The sequence below is a fragment of the Megalobrama amblycephala genome, linkage group LG15 (genome assembly GCF_018812025.1).
Source record: "Megalobrama amblycephala isolate DHTTF-2021 linkage group LG15, ASM1881202v1, whole genome shotgun sequence".
Classification (NCBI taxonomy): Eukaryota; Metazoa; Chordata; class Actinopteri; order Cypriniformes; family Xenocyprididae; genus Megalobrama; species Megalobrama amblycephala.
In genome coordinates, this window is record NC_063058.1 from 27,352,718 (window position 1) to 27,377,028 (window position 24,311).

The 24,311-nt window shown below is 38.7% G+C and overlaps 1 protein-coding gene and 1 long non-coding RNA gene across 4 annotated transcripts; both read left to right on the forward strand.

Moving 5' to 3' along the window:
• The first annotated feature begins 842 nt into the window (after positions 1-842).
• LOC125246841 lies at positions 843-3,177 on the forward strand. The gene is made up of 3 exons (XR_007179974.1): positions 843-1,395; positions 1,693-1,772; positions 2,666-3,177. It is a non-coding gene; the product is annotated as an uncharacterized LOC125246841 (long non-coding RNA).
• A 948-nt stretch (positions 3,178-4,125) lies between these two features.
• kcnc1b (potassium voltage-gated channel, Shaw-related subfamily, member 1b) lies at positions 4,126-24,311 on the forward strand. Of its 3 annotated transcripts, none has more exons than XM_048157871.1 (4): positions 4,128-5,598; positions 14,978-15,911; positions 17,652-17,828; positions 23,454-24,311. In XM_048157871.1, exons 1-4 carry the CDS (start codon positions 5,032-5,034, stop codon positions 23,561-23,563), a joined length of 1,788 nt encoding a protein of 595 aa, XP_048013828.1. In that variant the 5' UTR covers positions 4,128-5,031; the 3' UTR covers positions 23,564-24,311. The 3 variants fall into 3 exon arrangements, with proteins under 3 accessions (XP_048013829.1, XP_048013828.1, XP_048013827.1); XM_048157870.1 differs by lacking the exon at positions 23,454-24,311 and adding an exon at positions 19,231-21,467 and having other exon boundaries at positions 4,130-5,598; XM_048157872.1 differs by lacking the exon at positions 17,652-17,828 and having other exon boundaries at positions 4,126-5,598.

Sequence of the window (24,311 nt, forward strand, 5' to 3'; positions counted from 1 at the left end):
AACGAATTAGTAAGTCGAGGGAATGAATTCGTAAGTCGAGGGATTGAATTCGTAAGTTGAGAGAACGAATTAGTAAATTGAGGGAACTAATTAGTAAGTCAAGGGAATAAATTCATAAGTCGAGGGAACAAATTAGTAAATTGAAGGAACTAATTAGTAAGTCAAGGGAATGAATTCATAAGTCGAGGGAACGAATTAGTAAACGGAGGGAATGAATTCGTAAGTCGAGGGAACGAATTAGTAAATCGTAGGAACAAATTAGTAAGTCGAGGGAACGAATTAGTAAATCGAGGGAACGAATTAGTAAATCGTGTGCACAATTAAATTTTTTTCTTGCATGTCATGTGCGGGGCTCCGTAACTTGAGGGTGAGTAAATGATAATAGAATTTTCATTTTTGGGTGAACTATCCCTTTAAGCGATGTTGACAGTTCTCGCGGCACATGTCTACTGACTTAAAAACATGTAAAAACCCCAGTAACTTCAAATATCATATTAATATCTGCTTTTATTAGTTATAATGAGCTGGTTTATTATTATTGTTAGTATTATTAGACAGTAGCATATAGACCTATAAATGCTGTGCATATAAACGCGAACCATCTGTAGACTTGTAATGAACCGAACTCACCAACTCCTTGAACCGACAACCGTGTCGACTCACAATAAGCAGAGCATTAAGAAGTGAATTGAACGATTTGACCGAAGGATCGAAATGTAAGTTTGAATAGCAGAAATTTTACAAAGAAAACGCATTGGAAATATGTTTAAGGCTGGACTAGCCTATATGATAATTTTAGTAGTCCTATCAACAACATATATATATGGAAATGTAGAGATTTTTTAAAAAATAAATTGCATTAAATGAACACATGCAAAAATATTTTAGCCAAAAAATTAATAAAAATAATTTTAGTATTGTCTAATGTAAATGTACATATAGGCCTATAGGCTGTAAGTAGGCTAACTATAAAGCTGAGTCATGAACACATTAGTAAATTACAAAAACACCCTTGGTGATCAAATGTAATAGCCTAGCCTATATAAAACGCAATGAATTGTGATATGCATGTATAGGCTATGCCACGCCGCCATGTCAGGAATCACTTGATGACGTACTGGCGTAAAAGAATTGAACAGACTCTTTAACACGAACTGTTCGAAAGAACCGATTCGCGAAAATGAACCGGACTGAGCATCACTAATGCACAGTGGCAGGTGGGAGGTGATGATTTACTCGTCGCCTATTGGCTGGAATTGAGGCTTTGGTTTGTAAGAGGGTTCGGATAGGTCAACTGGTTTATGCCTTTGCGGAATGTGTGTAGTATGTTAGAAACTTCCAGACAGCCGTGTGTGTGAACTGAGAGATGTTTCTAAGAAGTTGAGGACACTTACAGTATGACAAACATAGCTTGTTTATTGGTGATGTTGACTTTCATGATGACAGCTGCACAAACATCAATATAAAAACGTTGCAATAGGTGAAAGAGTGTAAATTGTGAAACTGTGTATTATGAAATTTCTATTGGAACATACAGTTGCATGGAAGATTTGTTACAAATACTGATTAACCTTTAAAATGACAGGAACATATACCTTAGAAATGTGTATTTATTGCTATTAGAATTCAAATAATAGCCTATAATTTTGAGTTCTTCTTCTAATTATTGCTTATATTTTTTTTATTTTACAGTTTGTATTGCCTGTGAATAGGAACTTTTACCTCAGTTTCAGCAGCCTGGTCACATGCCGTGTTACTTTTGGAAAAAGTTGGTGAGTAGTCATTTTTCTCACCAAGTCACATGACCCGTGTTATTTACAGGGGCCTCCATTTCAATATTTTCAGAAATTAGGCCATTCACTCACTGTCCCAAATCTGTATTCTTCTGGATACATCAGCAATTTAATAATAAAAGTTAAAAAAGAAAATAAAGAGAGAAAAAAGGTAACATTTTACATGATATATCCTGATAAAACTGTATTATTTTGCATTAGCAATTCTTGTGACTTTTATTCATTGAAAGAAGGTTTAGTGTTGCATATTTAATCAATAATATGGTCTTAATATAGACATTTTTGTGACTATTCTAAAGACAATATAGACAATAAGAACATGTTTACATGCTAAAATTGATTCGCTTTCTTATTTTTGATTTTTTCTAAACATGTCTTCTTTGAAATGTAAACTTGGGCCAAGATGAATATTGAATAAAAGTTATCTTTGCTTTCTTCATTTTTATGTGTCTAGATATTTAATTAGAATATAATTGTAAAATATTTTATATTTTGTGTACTTAGTGTCTACAATAAAATTACAAACACTTTGGTTCCACCTATAGGCAGACATAAAGCATTGCAGCCTCTCACAGCTCAGAAATGCCATTACAAATACAGAAAAAAAGATTTACATAATTACCTTAATTTTTAATCCCAATGCAATACATTAGTCAATTTAGATCTGTATCAACATCTTAAAATCTATTTTAATGGCATTTCTACTATTGCAGCGCTTCCACTTGGGGGCTGGTGTATCTGGTCCCTGATCAGCCTAAAGCTTCTCTAATGGAAAAATAAAAGCTTTTCTCATTAATTTATGAATTCAGAGTTGCCCATAAGGCACAATGAGATTTGCTCAGTTCTCTGATATTATTATTTCCCTTTCATAGGTCTGCGTTTGGGAGGCAGTACACAAATGCCCCCAAAATTTAACAAATCACCCCCTCCCCAATCAACCCTCCACACACATGGTCATACATGCCTCCCAGGCAAATGCGCTCTGATTTTAGTTGTGCACCTCCTCCTCGACGCCACATCGCCCTCTAAAAACAGACCCGGAGCAGTTCGCAAGCTGAGCTCCAGCATAAACACAAGGTTACCTGCTGCTCATACAAATAGGACACAGTGTGCATGACAAGCTGTTTTAACATTTATGCCTTAAAACTAACTAGTGTCTACTGTTGTTACCAGTACTATTTTTAACTACTAAAAAGTGATTCTTTTTCAATTTTATTAGGTAGACTACTAGTACATATTCATCACAGTTACTATTCAATTCTATGGAGATCTGTTGTTCAAATATTAACATTCAGTTCAGACTTGATATGTATTTCAATGCACTGAAAAATATGTTTTAGAAACAATTCAGAAATTGTTATAACATTTCACAAATAATTACAAATAAATAGTAAAACATCGAATTAAACATGAAATTTTGAAGTAGCAAGACTGATATATATATATATATATATATATATATATATATATATATATATATATATATATATATATATATGCATTGTTGGGGAAAGTTACTTTTAAAAGTAATGCATTAAAATATTGTGTTACTCCCTAAAAAGTAACTAATTGCACTACTTAATTACTTTTTATGGAAAGTAATGCATTACTTTACTAGTTACTTGAAAAAGTAATCTGATTATGTAACTTGTGTTACTTGCAATGTATTACCCCCAACACGTATATCACACTAATGCTGTTCAGACTATTATGAAAAAACATATACGGGTTGCATATGAGCAATAAATAAATAAATAAATAAAACTGTTTTGTGCCATTTTTGCTTGCAGTCTGAACGTAGCCATATAGTAGCCTACTTAGGGGCTACTTGTTTCTATGTAAACAAGCGCTAGACGGACAAGCAAAATCATTGTGTTTGCGTCTTTTGCAGCGCCACGCGCATGACATGGCGTTCTAAAAACTTGGTGCTTAAGTTATATTCAGTTCAACTTTTAAAAAAAGAGCCCTTATACTAACTAGTTAAAGGTGCAATATGTAATATTTTTGCAGTAAAATAACCAAAAACCACTAGGCCAGTGTTATATATTTTATTCATTTGAGTACTTACAATGTCCCAAATGTTTCCAACTATTTGTAAATCGTGACCGGAAAAGCGGAAGCGGCGCTGGTGACTGTGGCATAATAAAAGTCCCGCTGCTCGTGAGGCGTGTGTTGGGCAATTGCTCCAGCGGCCTCGTTCAGCTCCCACAACACTCGGCCCTGCTCTGCTTCATACTACAGTAATGTTAATAATCGTATCCATGAACATGATTTCTTCCCGAGTCCTATCCCAATTCTTTTAAATCATCCATTGAGGTGAAGACCACATGTCCCAAGTTTCCTCGCTCAAACTTGGCGTCATCAAGCTACGCCTTTGTTTTGAATAGGCCTCTAACGACCTCTAGCGGACAGAATTATTACATACTGCACCTTTAACTAGACTAACTGGTTAATTAGTAAATTACAGTGGGTTGAATAGTTGTTGAATATAAGATGTTTTGAAGGACAAAGAATGCATTGCACAGTGACATTTTCAGTACTAGCGCTAGTAACACAACAATGGATACTAGTTCGTTTTAAGGAGGACTACATGTTAAAACGGCTTGCCATACACCGTGTTTGTCCACCCCGAGAACATGTTGCGTTTTTGTTCTCGTAGAAACACATTTTAGATTGAGCTCTGTCCTGTGAATGAAAGACCCTCCCTTGTTGCTGCGACGCCTGTTTCTTCCAACACCGTCATCTCAAGCGATCTGCTTCAATGGGAGCACCATCGATTCTGCATACCTTTTTGAAGTGCCACTAGAATTGCTGGAAGCAAGATCTGATGCTGGTGCCTTGTCCGTTTATTTTCAAAGAAAACGGACGTGTAGCGTTTTTTTCCAAAGGGAAAGCTGTAACACAATAGGGACACTGGAGTTATGATGAAGGCTCGACGGATGACTGGCGCTGTCCGTTCAGCACCAGCTCGCGCTCAATGACACCATAAAAAAACCTGCATGACACCCTCAAACCCGAGCCGGGGGTCAGGATATTGGGTTATTTGAAGGAAAACGCGTCCTTAGAAGTCATTCAAGTGCATGAAAGGGGTTTTGGATTTCTATTGTTCATCTGAGGGTGGCATGGACACTTTGAGGCGCACCTGGCACGATTGTAAACATATTTGAATTTTCGGAACATGGGTCCCAGCGGTATGATGACGGTCCGTGGGCTGGAGATATGACTAGAGAGGGACGCGATGGGCCAAGGGGACGACAAGGATCGTATCGTGATCAACGTCGGAGGAATCAAGCACCAGACTTACCGCAGCACCCTGCGCACCCTGCCCGGCACTCGGCTTTCCTGGCTGGCGGAGCCCGACGCGCCTAACAACTTCGATTATGATGCGAACATCGGAGAGTTTTTCTTCGACCGTCACCCGGGCGTTTTCGCCCACATTCTTAACTATTACCGCACGGGCAAGCTGCATTGCCCGGCGGACGTGTGCGGACCCTTGTATGAGGAGGAGCTGGCGTTTTGGGGGATCGACGAGACGGACGTGGAACCGTGTTGTTGGATGACCTACCGGCAGCATCGAGAGGCGGAGGAGGCTCTGGACAGCTTCGCCGGGGGTGCTCTCGACCTCGGCCATGAAGACCCGGAGCCTGAGGGGGTCGTTGAGGCAGCCGAGGGGGATGAGGGTGTTGAGATGACCCGGAGACTGGCGCAAGGCGACTCGCCCGATAACAGATCCGGGCGCTGGAGCAGGTGGCAGAAGAAGACGTGGGCGCTCTTTGAGGACCCGTATTCCTCAAAATACGCACGGGTGAGTTCATTGAGAAATGCTATTAAATGCTTTCTGAAAAATTCATGCTGCATGGATTGCTGGTCTCCCAGCGTGAAAAGTGTCCCCTTTAAAACCACCCTACAGAAACCACTTTAAAGCATAATCCAATTGAGGGTCAAATGATCCTAATGACCCCATCAGTGAGTCTTGAGTTTGATTGATCATTTGAGAAATGAGTGGCAGCCACGTCAACTGGGTCATTCCACAAAATGGGCCATTAAAAAAGGGGAATTTTGTAAATAAATAAACTAATAATCAAACTAGTGTATGCAAAGTCAATTTCTGTAAGATTTTAAATATTCTGTCAAAGAAAGGTGTCTTCTGTCTCTAGGTGTTAATAAATTGTATTGTCCCATCTCAAGCTAAATGTAGCCTATTAATATTTAATAATTATAAATAAAATGTAATAAATTTTAATATATGTTTGGTATAACAATGCCGAAGGTTATGAAATGGCAAGGTGTTTATTAGGAAGATAAATACTTCAGTAGAATACATTTATATATATATATATATATATATATATATATATATATATATATATATATATATATAGCAACATATATAGTACAATATATAGCATGCAACATCTGGATTAACATGCACATTCCCAAATTTCTATATATCCTAATTATTGTTAATATGTAATTCATTTTTCCAGGAGCTCATTGCATCTACACACACACACACTTGAATATAATGTGTATATTTATTTATTTATTTAATGGGAATAGGCCAAAAACACATCCTCATGGAGAAAGGAAGAGCATTAATTACATAATGAAAATAAATGTACTGGATTTTTTGTTTTATGCAAAACCCATAGCAAAAGATGGTGTCAGTTTTTACAAATCATTGTTTACTCACATATTCTTGAGATTCCTATTTAGTGGAATGGCCCAGTTGCAGAATTGTGGTGAGATACAGTGACTCTGAGTGACCACATCTCTGAGCACATCCCACATTTCTGGGTGACCTTGAAATAATACCCACCATCTCTTTTGTGAGATAAAAGCAGTCGTGAGATGGGACCATAAATGATGTCGTGCATGACCGTAGTTCCTGGTATAAAATAACTGCAATTGCTTGTGATTCTTTACCATGGTGCAGCTTAGTTCGGTTCCTCTGCCTGGTTAGCGAGCATCAGTGACTAGGGCTTGGAAATAAAGACTGCTCACATCCTTGCTTGTCTATACAGATCATGTTTTGTTCAAGAGCAAGCTGCCACTAACGGCAGCCCGACTGTTTTGATGTGTGACAAGCAGCCACCTCACCCCTAGAGACAAATGTAAGCACAGATTCACATACACACAACCCCAAGGCACGCAAACATAAAGTATTTAAGAGCACTTGTGCTGTAAAAGACACACTCCCCTTGAGATTTTATGGCCATTTCATTTGCTCATTTCAAATGTCAGCTCTTTGCCCTTACCACTGTCCCATCACTGCTCTCAGCAGGAACCCTATAAGCTCTTAATCGGAGATGAGCGCCATCCCAGCATTTCCTCGAGTTTTGGCAGCCAGGTTAAAATGGGTCAGCTCTACTGACTCTAACCCACCGCTTTGGCACTGACGGAGCAGGGGATGGATGTCCTCCAAGATCGAAGGGAGCAGATTGTAGAAAGAACCCATAGAATAGTTTCGGGTAGGTTTTGAATGCAGACGACGCTTTTAAACAAGCGAAAGTGTAGGTGAGACTGGTTTTAAGGAAATGTATTATTCATATGGCTCTGGGCTGCTCTGCCAGGAGCCAGGCTGTCCGACCCTGTCTGCCGAAGCGGAGAGCTGCTGGAGTTGGGGAAAAGTGCCCCGGCTCCTGGCAGCACCACAGAGAAACATGAACCACGCAGTCTGATAGCAAATCAAGCAGTAATGGGTTGATGCAGTCCGCTTATGGAGATAGACTGCAGCCAAGATTTCTGATTTATAAAACTGTTCAATTTTAAATGTTTTTGAAAGAAGTATCTTATGCTCAGCTTTGCCATCACAGGAATAAATTAAACCTGAATAAGTTGGCAAAACTAAAAAAAAAAAGAGGTAATCAGTTGCCTCAAAATTTTTAAGTAAAGAAATTCAAAGTTTAAGTAAGCAGAACTGGCAGATTTTTATTTTGTACTACTCATACATTTTAATTGTTCTTAAAGGATTAGTTCACTTTCAGATAAAATTTTCCTGATAATTTACTCACCCCCATGTCATCCAAGATGTCCTTCTCTCTTCAGTCAAAAATTAAGTTTTTTGATGAAAACATTCCAGCATTATTCTCCTTATAATGGATTTCAATGGCGTCCAAATTGTTGAAGGTCAAAATTACAGTTTCAGTGCAGCTTCAAAGTGCTTTAAATGATACCAGACGAGGAATAAGTGTCTTATCTAGAGAAATGATCGGTCGTAGGACATACAGCATAAGCTTTTTTGAAGAATACGGAAAGCGGAAGCACTTGCAAGGCGATCATTTGTTTATATAAAGCATATACATTTACATTTTTTTTCGAAAATGACGATCGTTTCGCTAGATAAGACCCTTATTCCTCGTCTGGTATTGTTTAAAGCCTTTTGAAGCTGCACTGAAACTGTAATTTTGACCTTCAACCATCTGGAGGCCATTGAAGTCCACTATAAGGAGAATAATCCTGGAATGTTTAATTTCTTTTCGACTGACGAAAGAAGGACATGCACATCTTGGATGACATGGGGGTGAGTAAATTATCAGGAAAATTTGATTTGAAAGTGAACTAATCCTTTACCTTGAAATGTTTGAGTACACTCCTAAATTATCATGTAACCCCAATGTAAACATTTTTATTAGTGTAAACTTAGCTATCTATAACAAGCTAATGCTATCTTGCTAATTTGCTAACATGTTAACAATACCATGGCATAACACTTGCTAAATGAGTACAGCAATATTAAGCATTTAACAAAGACCTACTTGCTCTCAAACCACATGCATCACTTGTCACCATGATGGTAACTCTCCAAAAACTATCAGAAACTCTTCTAAATTAGCACTTAGAATAAATTATTCTAAATTATCTCCCACTTGACATTTATCATGCACAAAAAACATTATATAACACTTAATTTTAGCATTTACTCTCCCTTTCTAGTGCCATGGGCAAAACATGCTGGGAAATCCCAGCCCAGTTTCAGTTAAACTTAAGTTCATCTAAATTAAAAGAAATAAGTTCATACACTCAAAACAATGAAACAGTTCAGTTTACTTAAAATATATCAGTTCTGTGAACTTGAAAGAAAAAGAAAGTACTAAATACTCATAAAAGTTAATTTGACTGAAATAATTTGTTTAATTTAAGTTTGTCCTACTCAAACCAATTCATTATTTTGAGCGTCTTTTAAATTGTGATAATATTTACTGCTTTTACTGTGTTTTTGATCAAATAAAAGCCGCCTCGGTAATCATAACAGACTTCTTTCAAAAACATAAAAAAATTCGAGCCTTTGTCCTGTACAGTGTAGATAATTTGCAAGATTTGTTTTATTACAGAGTCTGAGTAATCACTGATGCATGATGGGAAAGTTGGGTTTCGGCATCAAATATGCATTTCTGTCAACAGCGCTGGATTATTTTTACCCCGTTTTCTAAATGCAGCGCCTCTCTGCTCCTCAAGTGGAGGCGGCTGGAGAACATACAGCACATTTCAGATGAATGAATTGGGATGTTGCAGACTGCATGTGCAGAGGTGGTGCGCTCAACCGTGTAAACTATATTGTATGTGTCGTTTCCTCACTAGATTCTCTGGGTCAAGTCAATTCAATTCAGTTTTTTTTAGGTTGTCTCCATCAGGAGGAATATCTTAATTACATTAGAACTTGACAACTCAGTTACTTGCTGTGATCACAGTTGACATCTTTCTTATCTTTGTCTAAACTAAAAGCACAGAAGCCTGGGAGGGATGCGTCTTGTGGATAAGAAAAAGATTTAGGCTCAAACGGACGATCAAAGGCAAGAATGCTTTAAGGTTTTATTAATTTTTAAAATAAAATAAATGCATATTTTTTAAAATAATGCATATGCAGGTTTTTTTTAAATAAATACATCTGACAAATATGCATTTTGAATGTAATAATAAAGGAACAATACCTCAGTCATTCTTGCCTTTGATTGTAGAAACGAGGTTAGCAGGCGCCATTGCAATTTTTTATGAACTCTGCTTACTTGGCAGATATTAAATTAGTTCATTTTGTCCTTTTCCTTTTTTAACATATGTTTTCTGTGTTTGTACTAAAACAGATAGATGAATTGCTTAATGAGCTAACTGTTGCAAACCTGGTTTTGGATCTCTCTTAAAATGATGATGCTACAGAACTGTACCTCAATGCAGGATCAGGTGAAAGGTAGATTCTGTCTTAGCTGCATGTTTTTTGAAACATAACAGGAAATTGGATCATTTGAGTGAGGTATCCTGTTGTTTTCAGATGTTTGCTAATTTGTTCTTTGCATTACAAACAACAGATGCCAACTCTTCGGTTGATAATGTGTCGTGCCGTGTCGTTCTTATAGTAAGTGAGAGATGATATATATATATATATACACACACACAGACACTATATATATTAATTCAATGAAGTCTACCATTAAGCCTTAACCTTTATTATTATTATTATTATTATTATTATTATCAATAATAATACATTTTCTTTTATATTAACATGTTATTCTTTATATATATACACAATTTTTAGCAATTTTTATATTAAGCTCCTCAGTCACATTAATGTAATACAGTTCTTAAAATTATATATACTGTAATTGTGTAAAATGTATTATAATAAATATTTTAAATATATGGATTAAATGGTAAAGTATTTATACAACATCTTAGTATTTATGTTGATTTATATTGATTTAAATAAAGTAATTGCATGTAAAAAAAATTACAGTATTTCTTTACAATGCATAAAATGTTAATAGTTTAAAAAATAGACATAATTTAATTTTATAAAATATAATAAATATTGATTGATTGATTGATTGATTGTAAAATGACACCTGTTGCCAGTTGTATAAACTGCTAAGACTAGTCTTACAAGTTAGGCATCAAATTTTTTTTTCTTTTTTTCTTTAACATAAAAACGTAAATTGATGTAATTTGATACCAAAACGTAAGGCTGATTGTCTTTTAACTAACCACTAGTTGGTCATACTAGTACTTAAGACACGCACTGTGTCCTAAATCGAATACTTCCCTACTGTATAGTATGCAAAAAACAGTACAAAATCAAAGTAGTACATTCCAATTAAAAAAAAAAAACAGTAGAATGGCAGTGAAGCGACTGATGCTGCTCAGTCATGTGATGTAGTAATTCTGAATTTCATTCATACTACCCATATTCATAGTACATATAGAACGTTTTTAACAGTCGCGGAGTAATTTCAAATTCAAATGTAGTACCTGCTCGGACTGTACAAAATTCTGGCACAGCAACAGTCTTAACATAATGGTTATAGAATAACACAAAACATGTCACTCGTATTGTTTTGAATGGGAGAAAGTGCAACACACAATATTGGTAAAGTCATCACGTGACTTCAGCGGCCATTAGAAGCTCTGGTTGCTATAGAAACAGTCAGACCCGCGCTTCCCATAGAGATGCACACTTAGGACTGCGCTTGCTCATTAGCTTGATCCAGCCTGAAAAATACAATTTTTTGTCATGATTCGAGCGTTTAGAAACAAAATTATAAGACAGTTGTTGTCAGATTTCATTGGTGATTTCAAATATGAAATTTAACTGAAAGCTTAGTGAACAGCTTTGGAGAATTTGATGTTTTCCCATTCAAAGAGATAGGAACTGCACTTGAATGCCCAATAGGCATTTCAAAGATGGCCGCCGAGTGAAATGACTTGTCTTAAAGGGACTTTGTGTTTATGCAACTGGCCCCTGGACATGTTTTTCTGAGATTTAAGGGAAAGTAAATACTTGCCAACCAGGACATGGGTCTAAAGCCCATGTTTAGAACCTGGACTGCCAACTTTACGGAGTACTTTTCAATAAATATGAGCACACAGGAAGTGACTCCATCTGCATGCATGTAGGCTTGGCCATCCTCGCAGTAATTATCAAGCTGCGCGTCACTCATTAGTCTGCGTGGTTGGGGTGTGTGTGAGTTTGTTTAATGAGAACTTCTTGTATCTCAGCTGTATTAGCATCACAGCAACACATCGGTTCATACACACTGCGCTTGCAGAATGAATCAGCGCCGGGCCGCCCACCAACTAATTCAGTTACCGGCACTTCAAGTGAGTTTCAACATTCCCCGATCTGCAGCTTGCATGTTTTTTCAATGGGTGAAAAATGAAAATGGGCTCTTAAACTGCAAATGATGATGCTTTAGAACAACCACTAATATGTCTGCAGTCAGCATCCCTATGGGTGTGATAAAGCACTAGATTCACTGAATGATAAAGTGCCTGAAAGTTGCTCAATACTCTGAAGCTCTATTAAAGTTAATTAGGATACGTGCTAACCAATGGCTGGTTAGAATGGCTGCATTAGCCCCTGCTGGTAGATGCCGTAACTACATCATTTGGACACAAAAATCTCCAATGACGGACATTCAAAATAAGCTGTGAAACAAGCAACTTGCACATATTCGCTGATATTATAGTAGATGTTTTACCAGTGTTTGCTTATTTTTAAACATAAAATGGACTGTCTCTTCAAGTCATCGAAGTGTGATGAGAGGGCAGAGGGGGAGAAACGGATCATGTTGTGTCCCCCGAGATCAAGAGGATCAAGCTGTTCTTGTGTTTATCTTGATCAATGGGAGAGTGAGGATAAAACGTTCTCATGGATCAAACTTTTGCCCTCTGGGATTTGCAAGGTCGTGAGAATGTGCTTTCACCATCGGTTTGAGGAGAGCAAAAGTGATTCAGCAATTAAATAAGAGCGCTTTTTTTTAAGAAACATGTCGCATTTGTATATTTAACATGAATTACAAAAAATGAAAAGGCCACTGGTTCTGTGAGGGAGAAAAAGCAGTGGTGATGATGTAATCCACGTCTTACCTTGATGAATTATTAACTGCTTTTTTACTGCCCCAGTCTGTTCACTGACCGTATGATGCATACAAAACTGAAAAGAGCTTGTGAAAATCCCAAGTTCCTGGTTCAATGGCACGCATCTATAAGATGATAAACGCTCACTTTTCAGGAAATAAAAGGCATTGTTTGCAGAGATAGAGTGTGTAAAATGGGAAAATTATTGTTGATACTCATATTGTAGAACAAATCGTTTGTACTCTGCAGTTTTTTGTTGGCATCTAATGGTACCATTGCCATTGCATTGTTAGGATATCAAATTGTATCCCACATCTGATTTTGAATAAATTAAAGCATAATTTCTCCGGAACTGCAGAAAATATATAAAATGGTCACAATTTTAAGTGCCTTCCAAATAAAGAATTGGCACTGCTACAACATTAACAATACGAAATTAAAGTAATTGCATTTTTTTTCATCGGAAAACATGGATTCCATCTTCAATGGAGAAAGATGCTTTTTGCTCCATTTCCTCCATTTCCATAACTCAACAGCCTTTTCTACAGGTTAAATTGATCTTAATTATTGGTGAAAAGCCCTTATTTATGTGTGTTTTTGTGTATATGTGCTCGTGGGCTTCCTCAGACAAAACGCTTCTCCTCCCCACAAACACAGGAAACGAAGCACATCTAGGGAATAGTGTCTGTTAGACTAAGCACTGGCTGACCCAGATATAAACTGCCTGTGGAAGAAAAATTTATGTGATAGAATGAACCGAAGGACTGAAAGGTGTTGCCAGCCGCCAAAACCAGAGGCAGATCAGAGCAGAGAAGGTGTATTAATGCTTTGAAACTTAATGAGAATATGACATATGCAAAAAACATTGTTATTTGATACTAGCTTGCATATTGTAAAACCATATAATTGCAGCATGAATGAAAAATCATTTGTTATTGTTTGTGGTTCAGTTATGATCCTTTACTAAATGATGCAATAGTCATGAGTTAGCACATGAGAATTGTTTGTAATCAACTGAGTGAATTGAGTTTACAAAAATGCTAATTTAACCACAGAATCTAGATTTTTATCATTGAAAATAGGTCAAGCAATGTAGTTCTGGTTAGAAATGAGCATGTAATGCATTTGGTAGTGTTGTTTACCAAGGCATTGTTCATGGGGTTAGTGATTTGAACAAACTCCTAACTGTAAGCATTGAACTTTGGCTTTTAACTTGTACTGTTTGTGCAAATGGCATGAATAATTCCACAAATCATGTGGATTATAAAGGTGAATAGTGCTATTACTCTTCTAAGTGATCGGCTATTATGTATGCTGATGGATGATTTGTCATTGAGATTCACAGTCTTATCTATTTTATTTCAGCAAGATAATCAATATACATAATGGATGGTGGCTTTCACACTTGCCAGAAGATACCACGGTTGGGAAAACATGGCCAACTTGCACTTATGTAATTCCACGATTCCGCCAGTATTCCGTCATCCTGTGGTGGGGCTCCCCTACTGAAATCCATTTCCATCTGTCCATGTTGTCATACTCTCTTACAGTAAGCTGCAGTGTAAATTCTGAAAGCTCCCCCCATCTTCTTTCAAAACACTCTAGGGAGCATCTCACCAAATCTGTGTGGTAACCTTGCCAGAGGCTGACCAGGAATCCCTGGTGAGGGGAACTATGGATAAATTTATCCCAAAGTGATGGAGGGCAGCTATATTGGTGCTCTATGCTGTCCTTGAGAGCACACAATGACCTTGAGTTTTAGCAGCTACTGTACTTCTGTTAAGCCCCCCGCTTGTTGACGTGGCACTTTTCAGTGGCGCGTTGAGAAACTGAAGACGTGACATTATCCAAGTGTACTTCCTCTGAATTCTGCTGAAATGGGTGTTTATGAGCAATTAGTGTTTTCATGGTGCTGTAATTGGATTTATTTTTGTCTGATCTTAAGTAGGGAAAAACCTATTTATAGCAGAACTGAGTGTTACAGATGTTTTTAAGGCATCCACAGAACAAGCATTAAAGGAATTCTGTCACTTACTCATCCTGGTGTTGTACTTGTATGACCTTTTTCTTTGGAAAAGTATTTTGAAGGATTGTACTGATCATTCTTTGCTCCATGCAGTTACAGTGAATAGGAAATGAGGTTTAAAAGCACCACAAAAGTATCAAGTCTTCTGAAATCAGAATAGACAACCAACCAGTTCATTCCTCCAACATTTCTGCAGATGAAAGAGGTTTTGGAAAGAGATTAGGGTGAATAAATATTGAAAGAATTGTCATTTTTGGTTAAACTTTTACTTTAAGGTCTTACATAATGTCTCTCTCTTTTCTTACAGTGGATAGCATTTGCATCTTTGTTCTTCATTTTGGTATCCATTACCACATTCTGTTTGGAGACTCATGAGGCCTTCAATCCCATCATCAACCGTACAGAACTCTATACGGACGGCAATGAAACTCGGGAACGTTTCGTCCAGGAGACGGAGACCATGGTGCAGTTAACCTACGTTGAAGGTGTCTGCGTTGTGTGGTTCACTTTTGAGTTTCTGATCCGAGTGACTACCTGTCCAAACAAATTAAAGTTTGTCAGAAACACCCTCAACATCATCGACTTTGTGGCCATCCTCCCCTTCTACCTGGAGGTGGGACTGAGCGGACTCTCCTCCAAAGCAGCGAAAGACGTGTTGGGTTTCCTCCGTGTGGTACGATTTGTTCGAATTCTCCGTATCTTCAAGTTGACACGACACTTTGTGGGTTTGCGGGTACTAGGGCACACGCTCCGTGCCAGTACCAATGAGTTTATCCTCCTCATCATTTTCCTTGCACTCGGAGTCTTAATCTTTGCCACTATGATCTACTATGCCGAACGTATTGGAAGAAACCCCAATGATCCCAATGCTAGTAACGACACTCACTTCAAGAACATACCCATTGGCTTCTGGTGGGCTGTGGTAACAATGACAACCCTCGGCTATGGCGATATGTACCCTCAGACGACGTCTGGTATGCTGGTGGGCGCGCTGTGCGCCCTTGCAGGTGTGCTGACGATTGCCATGCCTGTCCCTGTAATCGTGAACAACTTCGGCATGTACTACTCCCTAGCCATGGCGAAACAAAAACTACCAAAGAAAAAAAATAAGCATATCCCACGAGCACCTCAACTGGGGTCTCCCAACTACTGCAAGTCAGCCATCAACTCCCCGCGACCCAGCACGCACAGCGACACATGCCCCCTGGCACAGGAAGAGGTTTCTGAGATCAGATACCAAGGTAGGAACTAATATTTTATAATCTGTAAAGTTTGTCAGTATCACTGTTTGTTAACCTTAAAGGAGTCATGTCATTTGTTTTCCCAGAGCATCAATGATTTGGTATTACCATTACATTACCTTATTTCTGGCCCTTAGAAGTAAACAGCCTGCCACTCTACCTTAAGACTTAGGTTCTGTTTACACCTGGTATTAAGATGCGTTTTGGTCGATTGAATCACAAGTGGACGACGCTAAATACAGGTGTAAACAGGGTGTAAAACATTTTGAGCTTGTCCACTTTCAACGACTTCCAGAGGTAGTCGAAAACAAATTCGACCAGATTGTTTTCATAGAGTAATTGCTCATGTGATCAAATGTGTTTGAACAGCCACAAAAGACCATCTACTGACCTAATGCGCAAACATTATGGGAAGCGCACTAGCCAGGCAGGATTTAAACTTTGTCGGCTGAAGACCCAAGTTTGGTTTGAAGACGAAAAATGTACCAAGCACCATTTCTCTCACCATTCTTGATTTCTAAATCATGACAGAAGTGGACAGAAGTGGACAAAACAGACAGATTAAAATACCAGGTGTAAACGGGTATGTCACTCCCTTGTCCACTTGTGATCCGATCAACCAAAACACATCTTAATACCAGGTGTAAACAGGGCCTTACAAACAATCCCTTTAACACTTCTTTGTTACTTTGCCACAACTGGATGAGTCAGTTTGCTGAACACTGATGAGTTAATGTACAGTAGGTGGTCATGTTTTTGCAAGGCATTTTTGCAGCTTAGTTTCAATAGATGGACTTTTTGGACAAGGAGTGTTTCAGTTCAGTTCGATGTTTAGAGCAACTCTTTTATTTGAAAAGATCATTTAGATTAGTTGTTGAAAATTAAAAAGTGCTAATGGTTTTAGTAATGCAGAAATCTCCCTGTTTCTCTCTCTATGGTTTTGCTGTCACTGAACCTTACTACTTCTCTAAGCTCTCATCTATCATACAAATAGTCCCAACCTAGCAATTAAGAGTTTACACTAGAGTTTATGCTATGTCAGAAAATGCAGAGAGTACATTGATATGAAAGGGCATGGTATGCCTTAAGGATGTAGAGGGAAGTGGTTTGTGAATGACGTTAAATTGTGTGACTAAAAGTCACAGAGAAAATGATGAAGACATCTGTTAACTAAAGAGAATTTCAGAGAGACAAGTCCACTTCTACTTTCGGACATCCAGATTTTTGTTTTCACACTTGGGAATCCGCCTAATTAGTAGAAGTCAAATTTCCAACATCTAGGTCAGGGGTATTTATCTCTGCTCCTAGAGACCCAATGTTTTACAGAGTTTAGGTCCAACCCTGCTCCAACAAACCTGCCTTTAATGCTCAAATAATACTGAAAATGATTAGCTGGTTCAAGTGTGTTTGATGGTTGGAGCTAAACTTGACAATGGGTCTCCAGGAGCAGGGATGAGTACCCCTGATCTATGTCTTGATATAACAGGAAAATATGGTTTCCTAATGTTTGTTAAAGTTAGATCAATCCAGGTGAATTTTACTAGGTATAAAATCATGTATGGTGGAAAAAGCATTAGTCTTTCTTGCAGAAATGTTGTTTATACTGTATATCATCAGGTCTGAACTTTGAGAGCGGTTTGGCTTTCAGGATGTATCGCCGTGTTGATAGCCTGAAATAAATCCTGTATGTCACCTTGCATCAATCTGTAATGAGTCATCTCTCTTTGCCTGTGACTGGAGATTTTAAAGTGAATGGGGAGCCATCGAAAGCTGCCCTGGCCAATGAGGATTGTCCTCACATCGACCAGGCGGTGTCGCCCGAGGAAGTCTTCAGCCCCGTGGACCGCGAGAGACCCTGCTTCCTGCTCACTTCCGGAGGAGACCGAGCCAATCACACAGGGGGGAGAGTCAGGAAGGGTACGTAACCAGCCAATCACTGCTACCCGTCAGAGCACTGTCAGTGCTGTGTCTAAAAGTGGAGCAGCTGTCTATCAAAGATGCTCTTTCGGTGCAAATCGACCGACTGTCACTCAGCCTTCTTTCTTGCAGTCTGATAGCTCCTCAGGTCTGCCGTTATCCTAAGGTTGACAGGAAAAGCTGCAATAGAAATGACGTATCCAAGTGAGCCGTCAACGGGCCTCTTTTGATTTTTTAGCTCAGTCTGAACAAGATCTTTGACAAGTACATGCAGTGCAAGTTTTTCTTAATGTGTTCATGCGAATGCAGTATGGTCTACAGTACGTATTTCAGGCAGATTCAGTGGACCGTTATGTAAGGGTCCAATTTTAAATGAAAAAGTAACATTACAATGTTCATGAAAAAATGGTTTTATACAGTAAATGAATAATTACCTAGCAGTGTGCTTGTTTGCATGCAGATTCACAATGGCGGGTGGTCCTGGTGATGGTGAATCTCACAAGAGATGGCGCATGGGATATGGGGCATGTGGTCACATGACAAGAACTCAGCCAGTCAGAAGCTCTCGATTGTAACTTAAAACAATGACAATTGCATGTCCATGCTACCCTACTGAAAAGACCAGCTTACCAGCATGAATTCCCATGCTCATCCAGGCTGGTTAGGTGCTGGTCTAGCTTCTCTTGATGCTGGATGATCAAGAAAAACTTGCTGGGTAGGCTAGTTAGAACATTTTGTTGGTACACTGGTACTAGTATGCACAACGCAAACAACTATGCTGGTCTTTTCAACAGGGTAGTCAAAATAAGACTTAGCCAGGACTATTAAGAATCAAACTCTTTCCTTAACTCTTGTAATAAAGGTAAGAACTTGAGCAATATTTTAGGATAAGAAAGAATTAAGATACAAATGAAATACTTCTGTTGTTTGTTAGCCCTGTAGTTAGCCCCATTTCTAACAGAACTAGCATCATCTTGTAGTTAAAAAGTTAACAATAATCTGGGAATATACGTATGGTTGTCACTTGTTGAGCTGATGTGTCTGGCTGAGTTCTTTGATGTCTCTCTGAACCTGTGTTACGCTGTAAAGCACTGTGAAACCACCCCATGCATGCAGTAGAGAGTTTGAAGCATAGAACGCATGGAGGGTGATGCAGTTGACTTGGCAATCAGTCAATGTCAACTGGCTAACCATGAACATAACAAGTACATGACAGGGCAACACTAACAAAACCTAATCTGTGCAAACACACCAGATACAGTACACACACCTCAGCTATCTGTCCACGTACATACTTATATATCCATATTTATTCACAAGGAAGCCTTGGCAGAGAGTCTTTGTCTAAGGTTGAAGGCTGCTCTGAGGTTTTACTGAAAGCCCTTTTTCTCTTCAAATGAAGGTTATGAAAAGCCATGGAGCCATAGCAGCATGTCTGGAGGCGTGGCCTCAGTGTCGGCTCTGCCCTGCAGCCCGCCCTGTCTCATGCAGCAGGTCCACTCTCCCATCCCATCCATCCTGTAGCATGGACAACAAAACTAACCAATCAGAGGCCCTCGCTCCGCAGTGCTGCGCTGAGATGCCTGCTCACACTGTGTACCATCCGTCTCTCATTAAACTCTCTTTCATTTGAAACTTCTCTTCTCTTCTCTTCTCTTCTCTTCTCTTCTCTTCTCTTCTCTTCTCTTCTCTTCTCTTCTCTTCTCTTCTCTTCTCTTCTCTTGCTTCCTTTCCTCTTCCCCTCTCCTCGTCCTTATTCTCTTTTCCTTCCTAATTCTCAATCCATCTCCTTTCTCTTCCTTCTCTGCTGTTATCCTTAATCTTCCTTCACTTCTTTGCTTCTATTTCCTCTCCCGCTTCCTCTTTCACTCCTTACTCTCTTTTCCTTCCTCATTGTCTGCCCTTCTCCTTCCTCTTCCTTCTCTGCTCTTATCCTTTATCTTCTTCTTAATTACCTCTCCTTCCTCCTCCTCTTCCTTGTTTCTTTCTTGTTTTCCTACCTCTTCTTCCACTACTCTCCTTCCTCTTCCTCCCCATTTCCTCTTCCTGCTTCCCTTCTCTTGTCTGTTCTTTTCTCCTTCTCAATCTTTTCCTCTTCCTCTGTCTTTCCTCTTCCTTTTTCTCTTCTGTTCCTTCTGTTATTCCCTTCACTTGTCTATCCTTATTGCTTCCTCTTCCTAGTTCTTTTCTCTTCCTCATCTGTACTTGTCTATTCTTCCTTTCTGCTCCCTCCTCTCCATTTTCCTGTTTTCCTCTTTTCTTTTTCTCATTTCTTCTGCATCCTCTTCCACTCCTTATTCTCTTTTCCTTACTCATCCTCTGCCCTTCTCCTCCTCTTCCTTCTCTGCTCTTCTCCTTTATCTTCTTCTTAATTACCTCTATTTCCTCCCCCTCTTTCTCCTCCATTCTCTTATCTATTCTTTTTTCTTGTTTTATTACCTCTTCTTCCACTATTCTTCTTCCTCTTCCTCTCCCTTTCCTCTTCCCTTGTCTGTTCTTTCCTCTTCCTCTGCCCTTCCCTTTTTCTCTTTCCTCCTTTCTTCTAATCCTTCCATTTTCCTCCTCCTCTTTCCTTCACTTGTCTATCCTTGTCTCCTGTTCTCTTCTCTTCTCCAGTCTCTCATCTTCCTATGCAGTGGTCTCATACATCTACCCTCCCTTCTTTGCTGTCTCATTTCTTTCCTCACTTTCAAATCTCTACACTTTCATTCTTCCCCTTATCTCTCCTTCATTGCTCCTTTTTCCTAAACCCTGGGTGTTTTAAGCTGTGGTTTTCATTAGGTGCTAATGGACACCATTTAAAAGGAAAAAAGATGAGACAATGGCTATTTCATATATGATATAAGATAAAATTAGTTTGAAGTAACACTAACAATCATGATTCTAGTGATGCACACGTCACCAACATAGAAACTTGACTGAAGAAACCTCATTTGCATTTGCATGCCTTGCATGGGAAACTATCTGAGAAAACAATGTAAGTTTATTGAAAATATGTAAGAAAAATGTTTTTTCACCCAAAGCTTCTTTGAATATATCTGATGCAGAGTATGATATCATTTATGATGACATACAATATATGTAGCAATTGTTTTTTTTATTTTTGCAGACATTTTTTTTTGCCTTTCCCCAAACTATGATCTCTGGTGTGTTTTAAACACCCTGTATCTGTTAGTAGCAGCAATCAAGGTGACCATCTGACTTTTTGACAAATTAAGATGCAAATACAAAAAAAATGCACTTTAACTCACTGTTTCTCAACAAGAGCAGGCAAATCTAAATAGCAGAATTTCAATGACAATACCAGCTATTATATAAAGTAGCTTTTATTTTCACAAAACCCATATTTTTCATAAATTCAGTTTCAAATGTGATTTATCTGGAGTACATACATGTGTATATCACATTTTTAAACATTTAACACTGTAGCAAAGCACACGCAATCACAGAAAATATACAATATTGATGTATCGTGCAGTTGACAGAAAAAAAGCGTCTTTTAAAAATAAACTAATCAATGTACTTTTGGGATTACTTGGGGAGAGGTAAATGCATGGAATTTTATGCAAAAATACATATGCGAATGACAAAACTGTAAATATGAAAATTGCATGAAATAAATTTTGTATCCAATCTGTATATAGACTCTGGTTTTCTTTGACAGAACATGCATACATAAATCCCCAGTTGCTTGGCAATAAGCTGTGCCTGTATTGTGATGTCTCTTTGATCTTTCACCCCGTCTTTATCACCGAGCTGTTTTCCGGCAGCTATTTTTGGACTTTGCAGTCCATATTAAAAAAAAAAAAAAAATCTTGCAATTATGCACCAGTGTTATTAGCTCGTAATTCAGTCCTGTTAAAAGGATGCACAATCACACTTGGATCTTGAAAGGTTGGAAAGGTCAAAGAGAAAGTGTGTGACCTCCCGGTAAAGTGGGGGATTGAAACAGGAGAGCCGAGGCAGGACTAGCGGTGCCCTGTTTCGCACACCGGTAGCATGCCACAAGTCATTAACCAAGCATGTCACAACACAGCATGACCTGATGAGCTAATCATATTAAAGGAATAGATCACCTAAAAATGAAAATTTCTTGATTATTTACTCATCCCATATCCATGCAAAATGTAAATGACTTTCTTTCCTTAGCTGAAGAGAAATTAAGGTTTTGGAGGAAAACATTCCAGAATTTTTTTCATGCAAGTGAATGGTGCCCAACGTAGACCACTTTTGATGGTCCAAAATCCACATTTAGGCAGCTTCAGAGGGCTCCAACGGTCTTCTCTAGCAAAACGTGTAAAGAAAAAAAACTTTTTAGCTGCAAACGCTCACCTCGGTTCAGCTCATAGACTGTAAAAAAGATGGACGGCGCATCTCCACATTCCACTGTAGAAAAATGAAGCCAAAATATCCCAGAAATGGTTGTTGCCCATTACGTCATTTAGAGCATGGGTAGTGATTCTGAGGTGGAACTGCAGTATCAAGGTCGAATAACCAACTAAAACCAAACTTAGGCCTATTGGAAAAATGAACACGTGAATATACGTCAACAACTACCTAAAATGACAGAAACCATCTTCTGGAAAAAAAATATTTGAATCGTAATTGGATTTTTTACCTTGACTTGCATCCCATTCGATTACATGGAGAGGGCGAGGTTTACGACCTATACTGCAGCCAGCCACCAGGGGGCGATCAAAATGTTTTGGCTTCACTTTTCAGGACTTGTGCTGCACATTTGGTCCAGCGCTGCAAAGAGCGAGACAGTTGAGTTCAAGACCTCTTGTGTGACGCATTAACGTTGGTAAGGTCGTGTGTGACGTAGGCGGAAAGAATTGTTTACAAGTGTGGATAAGTGTGAAGAACAAATGGTGGTGGCTGTATATTAGTATTTGTTTCAGTTTAGTGTTAAAAATGATCCGTTTATGTGTGTATCCTTGATGTAAACTCCTCTTGTAAACAATGCCAACTACGTCACACGTAACCTTTCCGATGTGCGTACTTCATGCAAGAGTACTCAACCATCCTATAAACGTGTTTCGCAGAGCTGGACCAAGGCAAAAATTTGTAGATAAAAGTATATAATTGGATCTTTTTGCTAGAGAAGACCGTTATTCGTCGGCTGGGGTCATGTGGAGAACTTTGAAGGTGCCTAAATATGGATTTTGGACCGTCAGAATTGCTCTACGTTTGGTACCATTCACTTGCATGAAAAAATCCTGGAATGTTTTCCTGCAAAACCTTAATTTCTCTTCGGCTGAAGAAAGAAAGTCATATACATCATGTATGGCTTTGGGGTGAGTAAATAATCAGGAAATGTTCATTTTTGGGTGAACTATTCCTTTAACACTAACCTGTAGACTTACACTGGATCTGAATGAATGCAGTTTGGAGCATGGGAGAGCACATGGTAAACCCCAAGTTTACCATGAGCCTGTAAAGGAGGTCATAGTCACCTGCTTGACGAGTATCACCCTGTTTGCTTGCACGGTTCGAGGGACAACAATCCCGCCAGCCTTCTCCATCCGCCCTCCCCTCCCCCATGTTTCTGTGCCGTCCGTTTGGTGTATTAATATGATTTTCCTTGTTGTTTGTTGTTGTTGTTTTCTCTTCGTGTTTTTTTAGAGACCCAGCGTGCCAACCGAAGCAGACAACCAACCGAGTCAGTGTGTGTAATGAACCATGGTGTACCAACCACTATGTGTGTCAACCATAAAGCCACATCCCCCACCTGATAGTACCGTATTTAGCGTTTGTGTGTGTGAGAGAGCGCGAGCTGTGTGTTTGTTGTAGATTAGCACTTCTCTTTGAGTTGTGACTGAGAATTAATTCAGCGTAGATGTAGCACAGTAACCAAGAGAAGCTGTAGTTGTTCAGCCGTACGTAGCGCTGTTTCGTTTGTGGTTTATTGTGCTATCGTGCTGTGCGAAATGCCTGTTGTTTTTCCGTTCGTGAGTGTCAGTGTTGTACACATGGTGCTTTTATGTGCTGGTGTTGTGTAAATCATTTCTTTTATCTCGTTGAAGTGTTTGTTTTTGGTTGTTTAAATGTTGTAAAAATGTCGCTAATCACATTTCAGTGGGAAAAAAGAAACAAAAACATGTGCTCTGTGATCATGTGTGAGTAGGGAGAAAAAAATAGCAATTGTTTTCCCGTATTTTGTACTACTGTAGTTACCATGTAGAAATGCCTTTTGCACTGTTTGCACCGTTCACTTTTACATTCCTTTCTGTAGAACAAATGACAGTTTGATATATTTTGTAGCTCACATGTTTGGCTGGTTACTTTCGAGATGCACTGTGTCCTAATCAGGTGCGACGTGACATACTGTAATATGCTGGGAAGCTCCGCCCACAATGGAATCTCATTGGTCCAAAATTTCACTTATCTTAAAGGGATATTTTACCCCAAAATGAAAATTTTGTAATTTACTCACCATCTATCCTGGGGTGCGTTTCCCAAAAGACGATGTGACTCGCTGCT

Coding starts and splice junctions, on each gene's coding strand:
- kcnc1b (XM_048157870.1), top strand. CDS start 5,032: ATGGGCCAAGGGGACGACAAGGATCGTATCGTGATCAACGTCGGAGGA. Junction 15,912..17,651: donor TTCTGAGATCAGATACCAAG/GTAGGAACTAAT, acceptor CTGTGACTGGAG/ATTTTAAAGTGAATGGGGAG. Junction 17,829..19,230: donor AGGGGGGAGAGTCAGGAAGG/GTACGTAACCAG, acceptor CTTCAAATGAAG/GTTATGAAAAGCCATGGAGC.